This window comes from Trichogramma pretiosum, unplaced genomic scaffold, assembly GCF_000599845.2.
Source record: "Trichogramma pretiosum strain Unisexual culture from Peru unplaced genomic scaffold, Tpre_2.0 scaffold6, whole genome shotgun sequence".
Taxonomy (NCBI): Eukaryota; Metazoa; Arthropoda; class Insecta; order Hymenoptera; family Trichogrammatidae; genus Trichogramma; species Trichogramma pretiosum.
Genome location: NW_019641678.1, coordinates 2516086 through 2531690, shown reverse-complemented (window position 1 = coordinate 2531690; position 15605 = coordinate 2516086). Strand labels below are relative to the sequence as shown.

Below are 15605 nucleotides of genomic sequence, written 5' to 3'. Positions count from 1 at the left end.
AGCACAAGTCTTGACTGTCTGACTGTCTGCTAGAAGGAGATGCGCGCGCACAAGCGATCATGCGCGTGCGTTTCTAGTGCCCATATGAAATTGAAATTTGTATAAAAATGAATATCTATTGTAAAATTTGGTTTTTGAACTTATCAAAATATCATAGATTATGTGCCTGATGAGCGAAAAATTGGAAAGCCTCAGAGCACTCGCGATTATTAGCCTCGTCTTCGTCTCGAATGAAAAATATTTCATCAGTAAAATTTCCAAAAATATTTTTCAAATTCTATCTTGGCTGTAGCTTCCATTTTTTTTATAAAAAAAATCCTTGAATGTTTAAAATAATTATAAAAATTAACGATATATGATTGATTTTTTTTATTGATTTATAGATCGTCATTACGAATTTAGAGTTATTATTGCTAACTTTGGCATCACCATCTGATATTTTTGACGAAAATTTTTAAACGTATCAAGTAAGAATGAAAACATTTATTCATCAATAGAAAAGCTATGAGACTGCAATTTCGTCCCTATGACAATAATATAGATGTCTATATTGGTTTTACTTGGTCAAATATAACATTTCACATAAAATTACATGTACTTTAAAATTAAGGTAGATAGTTATATTTTTTTATAATGGTCCACTCACATGCTGCTAGTATATTCTTTATACTCTTTAGAGGGCCTGATTAAATTTTAAATATACAGATTCATAAAAAAACACCTTAATATTGGTTTTAATAAAAGTACGTTAAAAATCATTCAAGATCATTCACACATTTCTTCATAGAAGATTATTTTATATGAAATTATAACATGTTTTAGTAACAAGTTTAATGCGAAAAGTTTAATGCGGATTTTATTTGGAGTCAAACGCTTCCTACAACAATCATTTCGTTTAACCAATTCTTGAAGGTTATTAAGTATCACTACAATTAATTAGTAGTTGATACAGCACTGTACTTTACATAAAAGAACATTAAAAATCAAGCAATCGACATGAAATTATCGAGTTGTTCCATAGATAATTAAATTCATTAATGGAAATAAACGTCAAACTAATTCAAGAAAACATAACAAGCGATAAAAGAGGGTGCACGAAGAAATATATTATATCTAAATAATATGTATATCAATATTCACGAGAGATAACATGTGTGTCTTAAGTATTAATAATAATGCTTTTGTAATTATCTCCGAAGTAAATATACCCTTATAAAAAATATATATTAATATCAAGTTAAAAAATAATCTAAAGAGCGTATAAAAGTTAATCTTTCACAGTATAGTAGTACGCAGACAACACTACAAACTCACGCTAGTTATAAATTTTACAAATTGATCGCGATATTTTTAATAGTATTACTAACGTATACTTCGAGGCGTTGGCCTAATAGGTTCCACGAGATACTGAACTACAATTGGCACTTGTGACAGCTTCTTCTTTACTATATCTGGCATTTCCTTCGGATCTTTTCTTGGATTATAATGAATAATGCTACCGTCGGAACTTTCGAATAGTATTCCATCTCCATTTTTTTTCGTTATTACCTTGATAGCCAGAAAAAATTATTTTATAGAAAAATAAAAATGAACATGTATGCCTGAATAGGCTAATAACCTACCGTGAGAACCGATCCATCTTTGTAATCTATTCTAATATCTCCAGAGGGCATTTGAACCCCTGTACCAATACCAGGCACATCAACCTTCACAGGTTTTGATTCAAGAAAGTGATTAGAGTGTCGATTTTTAGCAGGAACGTTTAAAGTTGTTGAGACCATGGAGCAAGTAGCATCGAAGGAAGGCATTTGCTGAATCTGAAAAGAGATCAGAGAAGTGAAAAAAATAAATTTGATAATATTCTTGACTATTTTAATTATAAAAAAATTACGGCAGGTCGAATTGAAGGATCTCTTAAGATATTTTCTTTGCCTAGCAGAGGCGCTGCACTATCATTTAATGGAGCTACGGGTTTTCTACCAATGATAGCCGGAAAAAATGATTGGCTTGTGGCAGTTTCAAGGGAAGTCAGAGACGCTTCCAGAAGTTGACAACGTTTATAACACTCGATGTAATGGTCGTAGTATTCTTCAAGCTCTGTAGGCAATTCGGCTTCCGAAAATGTCAAACCAAGTTTGTCTTTAACTTTAATAATACCTTTGGATTGGCTAACCTAATGAAAATGAAGATAAAACACCGTTAAATTAATCTTTGAAAATCCTAAAAGAAAATGAAATAGTATGAAATAAACCCGAACTTTAATGCTATCGTAAAATATTGTATCACAGTTTGGTTGTGGGCCATTTTCCATATACAAGCATTTGGCTTTAGATGTATATAGAGTGATTTTGGGTGTTTGAGAGCGTACTAGCTTGACAAATTCTGCAGCATAATCGTACTTTCGTTGGTGCTTTGCTGGAAGATTTTCATAAGAAAACATACTGTCAGCACCCCGCGTGGGTAAGGGCAGAGGCTGTTGGCTTGGTTCAACTACCTCTTGTGGTTTATAATGAATGATCCGAAGACCATCACCTGACACTCGCCATACTTCGCCTATTCTTTCCTGAATAAGAAATATCATTTACGTTTTAATTTTCAAATTTTTTTTCAAAGCTATGAATAATGCATGAAAAACTCACGAGATTATTTTTTTTCTTTAAAAATTCAGCGACAACTTCACCGCTGCTGAGAATCGTTAAAATCGCACTTTTTGTTTTATGCCTCGTAGGTTGCAATCTTATGGTAGACAGTGGAGGTACTTTCATCTTGTTAGAAGCAACCTCATCCGATACAATTGGATTGTCTTTCGGTTTACTACTACCACTGTTGCCATTGCGATCACGACTCGGTGCACGGCGGTGATTCTCACCATTACTGCCATTCGAACCTCCGCTGTTTCCGCCATAAAGCTCTTCTCTGTGAGCGTTATTAGGTCCGGTAATGCGTTCATCACTATTAGTCCCAATTCGTATACCATTGCTGGAGCTTTTCACGTGATTATGATCGCTACCGTGGCCACTGATAGCGCGATTATATCCACTGTCGTGTCCGTTGCACCTTTCGTAAGATCTACTATTTCGTTCACTAGTATGCCGGAATTCGTGATTCTTGAAAGGTTCACGATGAGCATTACCGTGACCATCTAGAACATTAGTATAGCCTTCAAGAACGTTATTTTGTATTCTATTTTCTTTCATGTAGGGCCCATTTTGGTCATGGTAATTTTCATTGTGATTCGCAGTATAGTTACCGCTTAGACCCCCGCTATGGTTTACATTACGCGCACCGCTGCTATAGTGGCCTGCGTTGTGTTCCATATTATGCCCACTGTATCCGCTGTGTCCACTATGACCGCTATTACCACTATGGCTGCTGTGATTACGGTTGATGTGGCCACTGTTATAAACCTCAGAACGTACACCGTTGATACCGTACAACGGCTCATTGTTAATGCGTCCTTTGTGATCTTCGTAACTATTACGTAAACGAGCACTAGGTAAATTTTCTTCCCCAGTATAGTTATTATCGTAATAATCATCGTATCTCTGAACAGGTGTCGGTCGAATAGGAGGTTCACACTCTGATAAAAGAATTTGACTGTTGCTCCGACCAGATTGTTGAGGTAGATTAATTCCTGATAGTATGGAGTCCGTATTATTGTCTCTATTGTAGTCTGAGCGCCTAAATAGATTGATTTATTATTCAGTTTCTTATAGATAATGATAAATAATGTTTTGGATATGCACCTCATGCTCTGTGACTTATGTAGACTAGGAATTGGATCTATCGTAGGGTCGCTTCTTGTGCTGCAACCATTGTATGCTACAGGTGCACCAGAGCGTTCTTCAGAACGGGAACGGATGCGTGTATGTCCATTTGAAGATAAAGTTCTACCTAATCCTGAATCAATATTATCCCCGGAGAACCTTCCATAACCAATTTTATTCTGAAAATTTCAATTGGAAAAATAATCCTTTTTCTAGGATAGTCATTACGCAATTAAAATATTCTTACATTTGTCCCATGTTTATCGATTGAAGTAATAAAAGGATGTTTGAGTATGTCTCTCAATCGTATCCTGTCAATTGGATTTTTTTTCAGTAACCTATCTATGAGATTTTTAGCATTCTCAGATAAATGTGATGGCATTTTATAATCTGCCATTACTACCCGCGTCAATGTGCTCTGAACAGCATTTGAGTCAAAAGGAGGTGTCCCAACCAAAAGAGTGTACAGCATGCAACCCAAACTCCACACATCAGTTTCTAAACCATGAGAAGATCTAGTGGCTACTTCAGGAGCTATAAAATTTGGAGTACCGCACATAGTGAAATGTTTTTCATCAGGACTGGACAGTTGTGTTGCTAAGCCAAAATCTGCTATTTTCTATAAATAATAGGTTATATTAATAAATAATAATAATTCAAGTTTCTCACAATTTTATATATTAAAAATATTGTTACGTACAACTTGCATATCTTTTGTCAGTAACAAATTAGACAATGACATGTCTCTGTGGAGAATTTGAAATGAATGCAAGTACAACAGACCTTGAACAACTTGTTGAATGATGCGACCAGCTAGAAAAATATTACATTTATAAAAGTATTGCTAATAATATACAAATAATTAGACCAATTATATTTAAATACCTTCTTGTTCAGACAAAGGTCCTTGCTCTTTTAGATATCTTTGAAGTTCTCCATTATGACACAGTTCTAGAACTATATACACATAGTTTTTATCTTCAAAACATGTGTAGAAATCTAAAACTGATGGATTCTTCAGTCTTTGGTGAATCTTTATTTCTTGTTGCACTCTACCCACCATCCCGGCTGCTTGCATCAGCCCTTTGTCGATCTGGGAATATGAATATTATATCACAAATATTATATTCAATAGTCACAAATTAAAAAAATTGAATATTCATGCAGTCCCCAAATATTTATTTTTACTACTATTTAATTCTCCATTACGTGTCAACAAAATATAGATTTCACGTTTCAGGGAATAAACAAAAAATGGGTCAAAAGGTAATAAATAGTAAAATATTTCTTTAATCAAAATTAATTAACATACCATTTTGATAGCAACATCGATGCCTGTTCTTCGACATTTTGCTCTGTAAACACATGCAAATCCTCCTTTACCTAATAAATTAAATAACTGGTAATCCTGCAAAGTAAATACACAAATATTTATTATCAAATATCCAAAACTCACAAACACTTTTTCGTATTCATAAAATGACACACTGGCTGCGCGGGTAAAATATTGGACGCTAACCTCGATCGATGTTCCAAAGCCAGACGAATACGCCGGCATCGCGGTACAATGTTACGAGTAAGGTAAATGCACAATCGTCTGGGAAATTGACATCTGGAAGAATTTCTGAAAAAGACGCCTTGAGCCGAGGACAGACGTCGAGGTGTACACACTATTTACGCGGAGGTTCGTTGGAGTCGTCTGTCGTGTTTATTTTCGCGAGTTGCGTTAAGCGCAGTGTTCTTGCCGGCGGCCACCTATAGTCGCTGGGCTTAGAAGATCTTAACTTTGCTGACGAGCTGTAAGTTAAGCGCCGCATGCCAATGTATATGCAGATCTCAAATGTTTGTTGACAAGGGACTTATGCCGTAATATCGAATGTTACTACGATCGCCATTTGATTGTTTAGAATGACTCTTCTTACTTCTGCATACTTTAAGTGCAATTAGTTGTCTGTGCTATATCTGGAAAGTGGTAAATATCATTAACTGGTAGGAGATCATACTTATTCGATACAAGTTTGAAGTTTCCAACTGTCAAATTTCGAATGCGCGAGCATGCGCCTTCGAATTTGGATGGTCTATATGTATAATGTATTTTGCTAGCAGCTAGTACAGAGTGTGCAGACTGTAGATAGCAGCACCTATGCATAATGCACTGCTTGTTGAATGCTTGAAATGCACCGGTCAATGAATGTTAGTGTTTTGATTTGAATTCGTTGCTTAGCAACTGCTTCGTCGAATGTCAAAGAGTGCGTCGCGCTTATTGTGTACATATTACGCCGTAAACATAACCCTTCGTAAATTTTTACTAAAGAAATATTTTATAATAGCAAATAAAAACAGGCAAGTTGGTGCTACAAGTACTATGCGAAATATGATAATTTCAAATCTTACAAAAATTCGTAATTGTTCATCGCTGCTCACTCCAGTCAAGTTTCCACATTATTTTTCGAGGTCACTTTACGAAGTTCAACATAATCCTAAAAATCGCCTTTTTTATGTTCAAATTGAAGAAAGTTTGTTAATATTTTAGTTTTTTTGCCCATTTTTTCAAATACTCCAGCTATTTTAGTCATATTTCAATGGTTTCATGGTATACTTTTTTACAGAGCAAGCGACACTTAATTATAAAATTGAAGGAATAATTATGAATTTACTTTCCATAAATATACCAAAAACACACAAAGGCCAAGGTATTGCAAAATTATTGACAAAAGTATGTGAATATGAAATCAATCTTCTAAAAAAATGATCAGTATTAATTATGATTGATGTGTTATTTTTAGACAGCATTTACTTATGCAATTAACAATAACTATTACTTGTATCTGACCTGTTCTTATACGCAAAAATATTACCTTGCTCATAAAAATAAACAACTTATGGCAAAAGTCGTTGGTCCAACAGAAATTAAGAATTCAAATTTTACGAATGATAAAAAAAAATTTGATGCTATTCTAGATCAAGAAGATAGTACAACTGAAAAAAAATAATTTTATATTTTTTTATGATTTAGTTTGTAAGAGCTGCATTACAAAATTGCAATGGAAGAAATAGAATATGAAAGTATTGTTCAATGGTATTGCCAAAAAAAGTATTACAAAGATATGCTATCTCATGCCAAAAAAGCATCAGAAGCATTTTCTTTAAGCAAAAGATTGAAAGTTTATTTTGCTCTTGCTTGTGCCTTAAATAAACACAACAATGAAGCACTGAAAGTCTGCTCCACTCTTGTAAGTACATTATTCAATTTTATTTAATTAATATAATTTTGAAAAAATAATTTTATTATATTTTTCATAAGGGTTCTCATGAAACTACAGATGTTGCTTTGGCTGTATTACTTATTCAAAGTTATGTGTACAAATATCAAGGTACAACTGATAGAATGGCTATGGCACAGTTAGATGCAAAAATTAGAGAGGATAGAAATAAGTCAACCGCATTAGCATTATCAATTGCAGCAATGGTTGCATTATTATTTGAAAATTATGACAGAGCTAATGACTTTTCTGAGCGTTCATATAATCTTGATCCAGATGATGAAAATGTACTCTTGGCCAGGGGTTGGTGTTTATTAGCTTCAAAAGATCCATCGCAGAAACCTGGTAATAAAAATTTTTAATTTATTAAAGTAGGAATACACTGTTAAAGTAACATTTTATGCGTGTAAAACTATGAGGAATAGTTAAACTTTCCTAATTAGATGATGTAAAAATTCTAGGAAACTTTTTTGAAGTAGTACTGAAAGAAAATAATAAACATTTCAATGCTCTTCTTGGCTCTGCTAAGTGCAGAGAACTACGAGGCGATCATTCTGGATCTATGCTTATTTTAAATCAATTAATCGTGAGATATCCGAAAATTGCTATACCGCTTGTCGAAAAAATGAACAATTTGTTGGCTATGAAAGAGTGGGATCAAGTACTAGAGACATCAGGACGTATTTTGTCCCTCGAAGGTAATAATCTCGATGCATTTCGCGTAAGAGCCATAGTGGTAATATGCCGAGATGGAGACTACAGCGAGTCTGTAAAGCATGTTCAAACATTCTTCCGTAATCTCGTCGTGGCTGAGCCAAAGAACATAGATTTGTTTGTTGACAACGTACAGCTCATCACTGGAATAGCTGTGAAAAATCAAACGATCCTGAGTGAACTGTTCAAAATAGTTGATAAAGTGTCACAGCAAAACGTAAGTTATTGATTACTTTCGGGTTTTCTTCTCAACCTAAAAATAAAAAAAAAGCGTAGATTATGATCTATTAGAATGGTTCAAATTAGCTACGGTAAATCATGTTATTTTTAGAAATTTTATTGTGGAACATGATGTGAAAATTGATTTAAACAGCTATATTAAAATTACATTGCGCTCGAGGAGATACCGAATTCAGGCTAAAATGATTATTTTGTAACGAAATTGTTTATATGTATATTTTTCAGAATAATATCGAGTGAGAATACGAGAAAGTGTTTAAAAAATGTCGGTTTCGGGCAGGTTTCGGTATTTCCTCAAGTCATTTCATTCGGTCCGGAAGGATAAAAAAACTTGCTGTTTCAGCCTGGAAACGCTTTGCTCACCGTAGAGCTAGGTAACGTCTGTTTAGGGCTCAGTAAAGCCAAGGACGCGGAGCACTGGTACAGAGCGACAGTACGTCTCGACGAGAGCTCTTACGCCGGTCTCATCGGCTTGGCGCGGTGTCAGCTGCGAGATCTCGATCCGAAAACGTTGCCCAGCGACGATCTGACGCGTCAGCAGCTCGACTACATCGCCGATTTGCCCGAAGCCGTTAAGAGCTCCGAATTGAAACTACTCTACGCCAAGATGTATCGAGCGAAGGGTAGCCGGGCCCTGGAATTTCTCGAGGAAGCTGCTAGCTTTGCTTTCGAGGTACGTTTGTCATTAGTTTGCGTTAGTTTGGCGAATTAAGATTCGAGCGTTGCTCACGCGATCGTGCACAGAGCGTCGATGGATGGTGTTACGGAAGCGATTACCTGAAGCGACTCAGGCCCGATCTGTGCCTCGACATAGTCGACGAGTACCTCATACACTTGCCGAGCAGCAGCAGCGGCTTGACCGAGGGCAGCGTCAACGAGAATCGCGCCACTTGCGCCAAGTTGCTCGAGATGGTCGTCGAGGCTTGCCCCGGATTGAGCACGGCCCTCTTGACCATCGGCCGCGTCAAGATGCAAATGGGTGACTTTGAGGGAGCCTCGGCCGCCCTCAAGCGACTGCTCGACTCGGTCGACCGGACCAACGCAGCTGGCCACCTGCTGATGGCTCGCATACTGGTCATGCAGGGCCACTACGAGAGCGCCTCGCAAACCCTCGAAGTCGGTCTCAGCTATAACTTCAAGGTGAGGGACGATCCGCTCTACCACATGATCGTGGGCACGGTGGCCAAGGAGAACGGCGACCTCGAGGCAGCCATCAAGAACTTGGAGCAAGCCCTGGCTATATCTCGCGTCAAGGATCACCCCTCGAGTACTCGTCTGTCCACGGCCGATCAAGCGACTCTGTACCTGGAGCTCATATCGGCCTATGCGGCGTTGCGTCGTTTTGCCGAGGCCAGCCAAATGGTCGAGGAGGCCCGAGGCAAATTGGCCAGTGGGCCTGAATACGCTCGAATCGTCGTTGGCCACGCGGAGCTCTGCGTCAAAATGGACGACGTCGAGCGGGCCATCGACATGCTCAATGGCATACAGCCCGGCGAGGGCTACTACCTGCAAGCTCATACCAAATTGGCCGAGATCTACTTGAAGGAAAGGAAAGATCGAAATTCCTTCGCCAAATGCTTCAGGTTCGTTGGCACTTTCAGGATAACCGAATAAACTTGACATTTGAGCTTCTTTTCTTTTGACCTAGAGATTTGGTGGCAAATTGCCCGGGACCGGAAACCAACGCTATGCTTGGCGACGCTTATTTGTCCATTCAAGAGCCCGAGCGAGCCATCGAAGCCTACGAGTTGTCTTTACAGCACAGGCCAAGGGACCGAATAATTGCGCGTAAGATGGGCCAAGCGCTCGTAAAAACGCATCAATATGCCAAAGCAATCGCGTACTACAAAGAGGCAGTGAGCAAAGACGATTGCCAAGATTTAAAGCTTGACATGGCTCAGCTGCTTATGAAACTCAAGCAGTTTGACGAGGCTGAAGCTGCATTACTTGAAGACCTTAACGGTAAAATATTTGCCAAAATTAAAAACTTGATACCATCTTTGATTTTTAACTAATATTATTTTCCAACAAATTTATCGTTTACTTTTATCCAAAGTTCTCGTACAATTAACCAAGATATTGGTGAACAATTTTCAAGAATTCGAATAATTTTTTTATTTTCTAATCAATATGATGGTTAATGGTTTTCTTGGGTTCTTTATCTGTATGCGCATTGCGTTCCCTAAACGTTGTCGGTGCATTGAAAATAACTTGATGAAAATGTTTAATTTATCGTGCTATAAAATGAATGCCCGGTTTTCGTGTCACGAGTAGTATTTTTTGTTATGACGGTTTTTATAGTTTATCTTTATTGACACCCTAATAAATTTTAATAAATAATCGTTGTGGTGAAAACAATATCACCATCACTCTTACGTTGTAAATAAAAGAAGAAAAAATGATAATTGGTCAAATAATCACAAAAGATTGCAATGCTCACTGAACATCTGTTTCGGTTGCTCAATTTACGCTTGGAGGTCAATGAACTAAATTTTTGAACTCATTTATTGGGAGATTATGAGTTTAAAGCTAGTTAAAAGTGTAAAAGTCCATTGATGAGTGGTCCAGCTGAGTCTTATTTTGAAAGTCAAAATCACGTCCGTTGATATAGTACGTGTGTTGGTCATTGAATACGTCCTAGAATTATATCGACGATGTATTTGTATAGGGCACTTATATCGGTATAAGAGATATAATACAACTCAATTCATTCACGTGCTCTTATTTTTAAAGGGCTCGAAGCTACCTTAATCTATTCTGAGCAGTCGTAATTCTCTGCATTGAGTAGCATGACCAGCTATCGTGTAATTAAGGAAAATGGCCTTCGAATTCCTACCTATTTGTGTAAAAAACGTGTAAAATTTGATATAAATTAATGCGCCGACTGTATGGTGAAAACAGAAAATAGATATATGTACCCACTGGGCGCATATACTGAAATTTTAAGAGTACTTTACAGAAGCTCGAGGAAGCAATGACATTCTAGCTCTGGAGATTCGCGGTAAACAGCTACTTCTATTGGCGCAAGTACGCGAGCGCTCAGGCAACATCAAGGGTGCTTTGTCGACCTTAAAAGAGGCCAAAGAGAATCAAGTGCGCTACGTGCAACGAGCCTCTTTGTTGCCCAACTTGCTCGATCAAAAAAATGTCCTTGCCGACATTTGCTTCACAATGGCCGAGCACATGTACTCCATGAGAGATTACGCTCAAGCAGTCGAGCACTACAAGGAGGCGCTGACCTACAAGCCGAACGACGTCAAAGCCCTCCTCTCCTTGGCCAAGCTCTACATGCAGGTTCGGTTATTGCAAATACCTCAATGACAGCTGTTTTAATATGTGCATGGCGCATTGCAAATTTGCGATCGTTGTTTTTTAGATGAATGAACTCGAAAAGTGCACGCAGTACTGTAAAATGCTCTTGAATGCCGATTCAAATAACGAGGCAGCTTGCGTGATGATGGCTGATTTGGCTTTCCGAAAGGTTGACTTTGACACGGCAGCATTTCACTTCAAGCAGCTATTGCTACAAAAACCGACCTACTGGACCGCGCTAGCTCGTCTCATCGAAGTATCTCGTAGAACTGGTTAGTTTATCGACCAATATATCATATGGTAAATTTAGTAGAAAAATGACCGCCCAATGATGCTTTTTCTGTATTATCCTCGTTAAAAGGTAACGTGGACGATTTGGACGAGTGGCTGCACAGGGCCAAGCAGTCGATGCGATCGGGAAAGATAGAAGCCGGTTACTATTATTGCGCGGGTTTGTTGGACTGGCGAACGAATCGTTTGTCATCGGCATTGAAAAACTTTAACGCAGCTCGGCGAGATCTCGAATGGGGTCAGCAAGCTATATACAATATGATTGAGATTTGCCTCGATCCCGATGACGATTCCAATGCTTTATCCAGCGAGCTTTTCATCGACGAAGAAATGAGCAGCGAGGACGCGCGAGGAATGGCTTTGAGTACTGCTCAAAGGTTACTGCAAGTAAGTTCATCTGTTATTACATCAATGAAATCTAACAAAACGCATTGATTCTCATTTGCACGATATTTGGAAGGATCTTAATCCGAAAGGCAATCCACAAGAGCAGTTGACTCACCGATTGTTGAGTAATTTCTATTTACTCGCTACGAAGCAAAAGGTAAACGTCGAGCTAGCTTTGCAGGATTGTACAGAGCTCGCGAATCACGAATCACTGAGAGATCATGTTGGGCCGGCGCTGGGCTTGGCAACCGCGCATATCCTATTAAAACAGCAGCCTCGAGCCAGGAACCATTTAAAAAGAGTCAGTAAAAATACGTGGACTTTCGAGGATGCAGAATACCTTGAAAAGTGCTGGACGCTTCTCGGTTCGTATGGCTTATAATATTTTACGCCACTTGGGTCTTATTTTTGTACTTCTGGTCCACAGCTGAGATCTACACACAATCGTCGAAATACGACTTGGCCAGCGAGTTGCTGCGACGCGTTATCCAGCATAATGCCACTTGCGTAAGAGCCCACGAAATATCCGGCATTATCGCCGAAAAAGAGCAAAATTATAAAGAAGCTGCAAAGTCCTACGACTTGGCATGGCGCTACGGGGGTAGACAAAAGCTCACTATTGGCTATAAATTGGCTTATTGTAATTTCAAAAGCAAGCGCTTCGCCGATGCGATTGAGATCTGCAATCAGGTACTCAAAGCCAATCCCGACTATCCAAGAATAAAAAAGGACATTTTGGAAAAGAGTATAAACAATCTGCGAACATAGATTTTATTATAGGTTTGATTTGACTTTTTTGTGTACTTACATTCTACGTTTTTATTGACTCGTAAGCTTCAATTAAAACTCACTTGTACGAACTTGAAAATAATAGCATATAGTGTAATGGAATGTATTTCATCCGTCCAGTTTTCGTTAATTTAATAAATATAGGTAGTATGGTTATATGTGAGTGTAGTTGTTTTCATTTTTTGTTGTTTTTCTGTCGGAACGAGCTGATAACCTCAAGGCCTGTAAAATGTCGGGACGAGCTCTAAAAGTCGTTATAACCGAAGCGTCGAGTTACACGGCTCGTTACTTAGCATTTCGCATTCTCAACGAAGAGCTTTTCGGACCAGACAGGAAAATCATATTGAGTTTGTTCGTCGCCGACGAGGCTGTCATGAGCTTGGAGGGTATCGCCATTGAAATCACTGCTTGCGCACCCAACCTATTGCAAGGTAGCTTACTGAGCCAACGATCGCGAGCCGCTTTGTCGAGAGTTCAACGACACTTGACTGGTGCAATTCGTGCATTTCAGATATCGTCTACTCGGCAGATCGATCGGTCGCTTTTCATCAAGCGGATTGGATATTTTTTATTGACAAAGGAAAGGATCATTACTTTACGTATGCCGATTTTGAGAATGACTCGTTCTTCATTGATTCGATGATCGAGACAAAGAGAAACGTCAGTTAGTTAAAAGCGCGCCATGACGTCAATGGCTATATGATACCTTTAAAAAAACCACATGCGTTTTCAGGCTAAGGCAATCGATCTTTACGCGAATAAGACGGCAAACGTCATTGTTTACAGCAGTACTGCTGCGAGGATACTTTCCGAATATGCTCCATCGATTCCTATTGCAAATATTACCGTGGCTACAATGATTTTTCGCAATTATACAGCATCCATGGTAAAAACACATATGCCAATTGCATTTACAGATGCTATTTCTTATTGCCTTTTTTCTGATCGACTTTATAGATAGCCAAAAAAACTCAGCGACTGCCTTGCGATGTGAAAAATTTGATAATATGGGGTACAAACAGTCTACCCGCCATTCCCTACTGCAAGTATGCTCGATTTAGTGATGGGAAATATGTGACGGATGCGGTACAGGACGATTTGTGGTTCAAGGAAGAACTTCCAAAGGTTACAAACATTCCTAAAATTAGATTGTATAGCGAACAAAGCTTTTATGTTAATTGTCTAGCTTTCGTGCAGCTATTCAAAGGGATTTTTCGCAAGCGCCGTTATCGATTGACCGAAGCTCTGGCCTTCTTTGATCATTGTAAATATTTAATAAACGGAACTCCAGAAGGTGAGTGGATTACCATGAACGTTTGCTCGGATGGCTCTTATGGCGTCAAGCCTGGCTTATTTTTCTCCTTTCCTGTTTACTGTGTCAACGGCCAATGGAAGATTGTTCAAGTTGGCTTTCAAATTATCTTCTTCATTTTCAATTGATTATCATTAATTATCATAAATCACTAAATATTTTTCCGCCAACTTGCAAATTTGTAGGGCTTAGAGTTAGATGATTACTTCAAAAAGAAGATCAAAGATATACAGATTACTATGGATGATAAGATGCAGTCTGCACTGAATATTTGCCTCGAAGACGAGAGGAATCCAGAAAAACCAATCGATAAAACTGTAGTGAGGAAATCTATTTTAAAAAATGATTTTCCCACTCAGCAAAATAATGAAACTATTACGCAAGACCTTGATGAAATGTCTCCGGAAAATTCAGACAACCCTCCTCAAAATACTGAAAATTAAATTTTTATTATTATAAGCAGTATTTGTTTTATTACTTTTCTAACGAACATAGAAATCGAATCAATCTTAGCATTATCAGTTTTTTCTTTTTGTGTCGAGTAACGATTTTACTCGAAGAATTTTTATTATCTACCAACGTCTAGCCGTATGATATCATAGCTGTAAAAATTTGCTGAGTCGTCGTCGGGTAATGCTACAATTTTGTAACTTTGCATGTATTGATCTTCTATACCGAGAAAATAAAAATTAAAATTTGCTGTAACATGACTATGAAAAATTGTTGACTACTATATCCCATGATTATAATGAATGTAGTGAACTTTTTAAAAGTATTTTTTTCAGTGCACTTATATATCAAAAACATAAATTTAATCGAAATAAGCTAATCATTAGCAGCTCTATTTTGAATCTCCGTTTATCCATTATAATTATTAGTAACCTATTTTTCAGAATTTAATATCACTGAAATATCTAAAATGTTTCATTTTTTTGTCAAATATTAATTGTATTATTAGTCTCATGACAATGACTTTTCCGCGAAGATCTTATAATTTTATCAATATCTGCAGTGTCTTAACACAAAAGAAACAGGTTTTCTGAGGTAAATGACTGGTTCAAAGAGACTCGGAATATATATAATTTTGATGTTGAAGATAAAATAAGCAAAAAATTTTCAACTTAATCGGAGCCAAGAAATATTTAATTACATTTCCTATGTCAGTTTTTAAACTTTTATATAGCCCGAAGCCTGAATCATAAGAAAATTAGAGATGATACTTGCCAAGATATCCTTTTCAAAAAATTTGATTTACCTATAGCAAAACTTTCAGCACTTGAAGTATAAACCTCAAATCAATTTATTCGTTTACTCTTAATTTATAATTTTTTGAACTACTTAAAGTTTTTAAGAATTATTATTATCAATTTTGACTTTCTACATTATTAAAAATTTAAAAAAAAACTTCCGTCCTCGTTCTGCTCGTTCCCAATTCTTGGCTGCTTCGATAATTTTCTGTTCCTTATTTCAGTTTTGTGAAAAAGGCTTAAAAGTTGAGACGTAACTTTGAAGTAAACTTGAAGCGAAGTA

General features: G+C 37.4%; 4 protein-coding genes across 4 annotated transcripts; 3 read left to right on the top strand and 1 right to left on the bottom strand.

The window, feature by feature from the left end:
- Positions 1-445: 445 nt before the first annotated feature.
- LOC106657844 (serine/threonine-protein kinase PLK4) lies at positions 446-5775 on the bottom strand. Its single transcript, XM_014379527.2, has 11 exons — positions 5287-5775; positions 5080-5175; positions 4653-4860; positions 4468-4580; positions 4015-4386; positions 3747-3946; positions 2640-3681; positions 2258-2563; positions 1892-2173; positions 1623-1817; positions 446-1548 (listed from the first exon to the last, which is right to left on the bottom strand). Exons 1-11 carry the CDS (start codon positions 5323-5325, stop codon positions 1363-1365), a joined length of 3039 nt encoding a protein of 1012 aa, XP_014235013.1. The 5' UTR covers positions 5326-5775; the 3' UTR covers positions 446-1362.
- A 234-nt stretch (positions 5776-6009) lies between these two features.
- Positions 6010-6760, top strand: LOC111694083. Its single transcript, XM_023460795.1, has 3 exons — positions 6010-6283; positions 6377-6483; positions 6554-6760. Exons 1-3 carry the CDS (start codon positions 6133-6135, stop codon positions 6758-6760), a joined length of 465 nt encoding a protein of 154 aa, XP_023316563.1. The 5' UTR covers positions 6010-6132.
- A 5-nt stretch (positions 6761-6765) lies between these two features.
- LOC106657888 (tetratricopeptide repeat protein 21B-like) lies at positions 6766-12969 on the top strand. The gene is made up of 11 exons (XM_014379584.2): positions 6766-7000; positions 7072-7375; positions 7492-7961; positions 8328-8657; positions 8729-9567; positions 9633-9946; positions 10944-11278; positions 11361-11568; positions 11658-11974; positions 12048-12339; positions 12402-12969. Exons 1-11 carry the CDS (start codon positions 6812-6814, stop codon positions 12740-12742), a joined length of 3939 nt encoding a protein of 1312 aa, XP_014235070.1. The 5' UTR covers positions 6766-6811; the 3' UTR covers positions 12743-12969.
- A 3-nt stretch (positions 12970-12972) lies between these two features.
- Positions 12973-14715, top strand: LOC106657791 (malate dehydrogenase 3, cytoplasmic-like). Its single transcript, XM_014379468.2, has 6 exons — positions 12973-13194; positions 13275-13423; positions 13497-13649; positions 13721-13888; positions 13961-14167; positions 14261-14715. The coding sequence occupies exons 1-6, from the start codon at positions 12993-12995 to the stop codon at positions 14516-14518; spliced, it is 1137 nt and encodes a 378-aa protein (XP_014234954.1). The 5' UTR covers positions 12973-12992; the 3' UTR covers positions 14519-14715.
- The last annotated feature ends 890 nt before the right edge of the window (positions 14716-15605 follow it).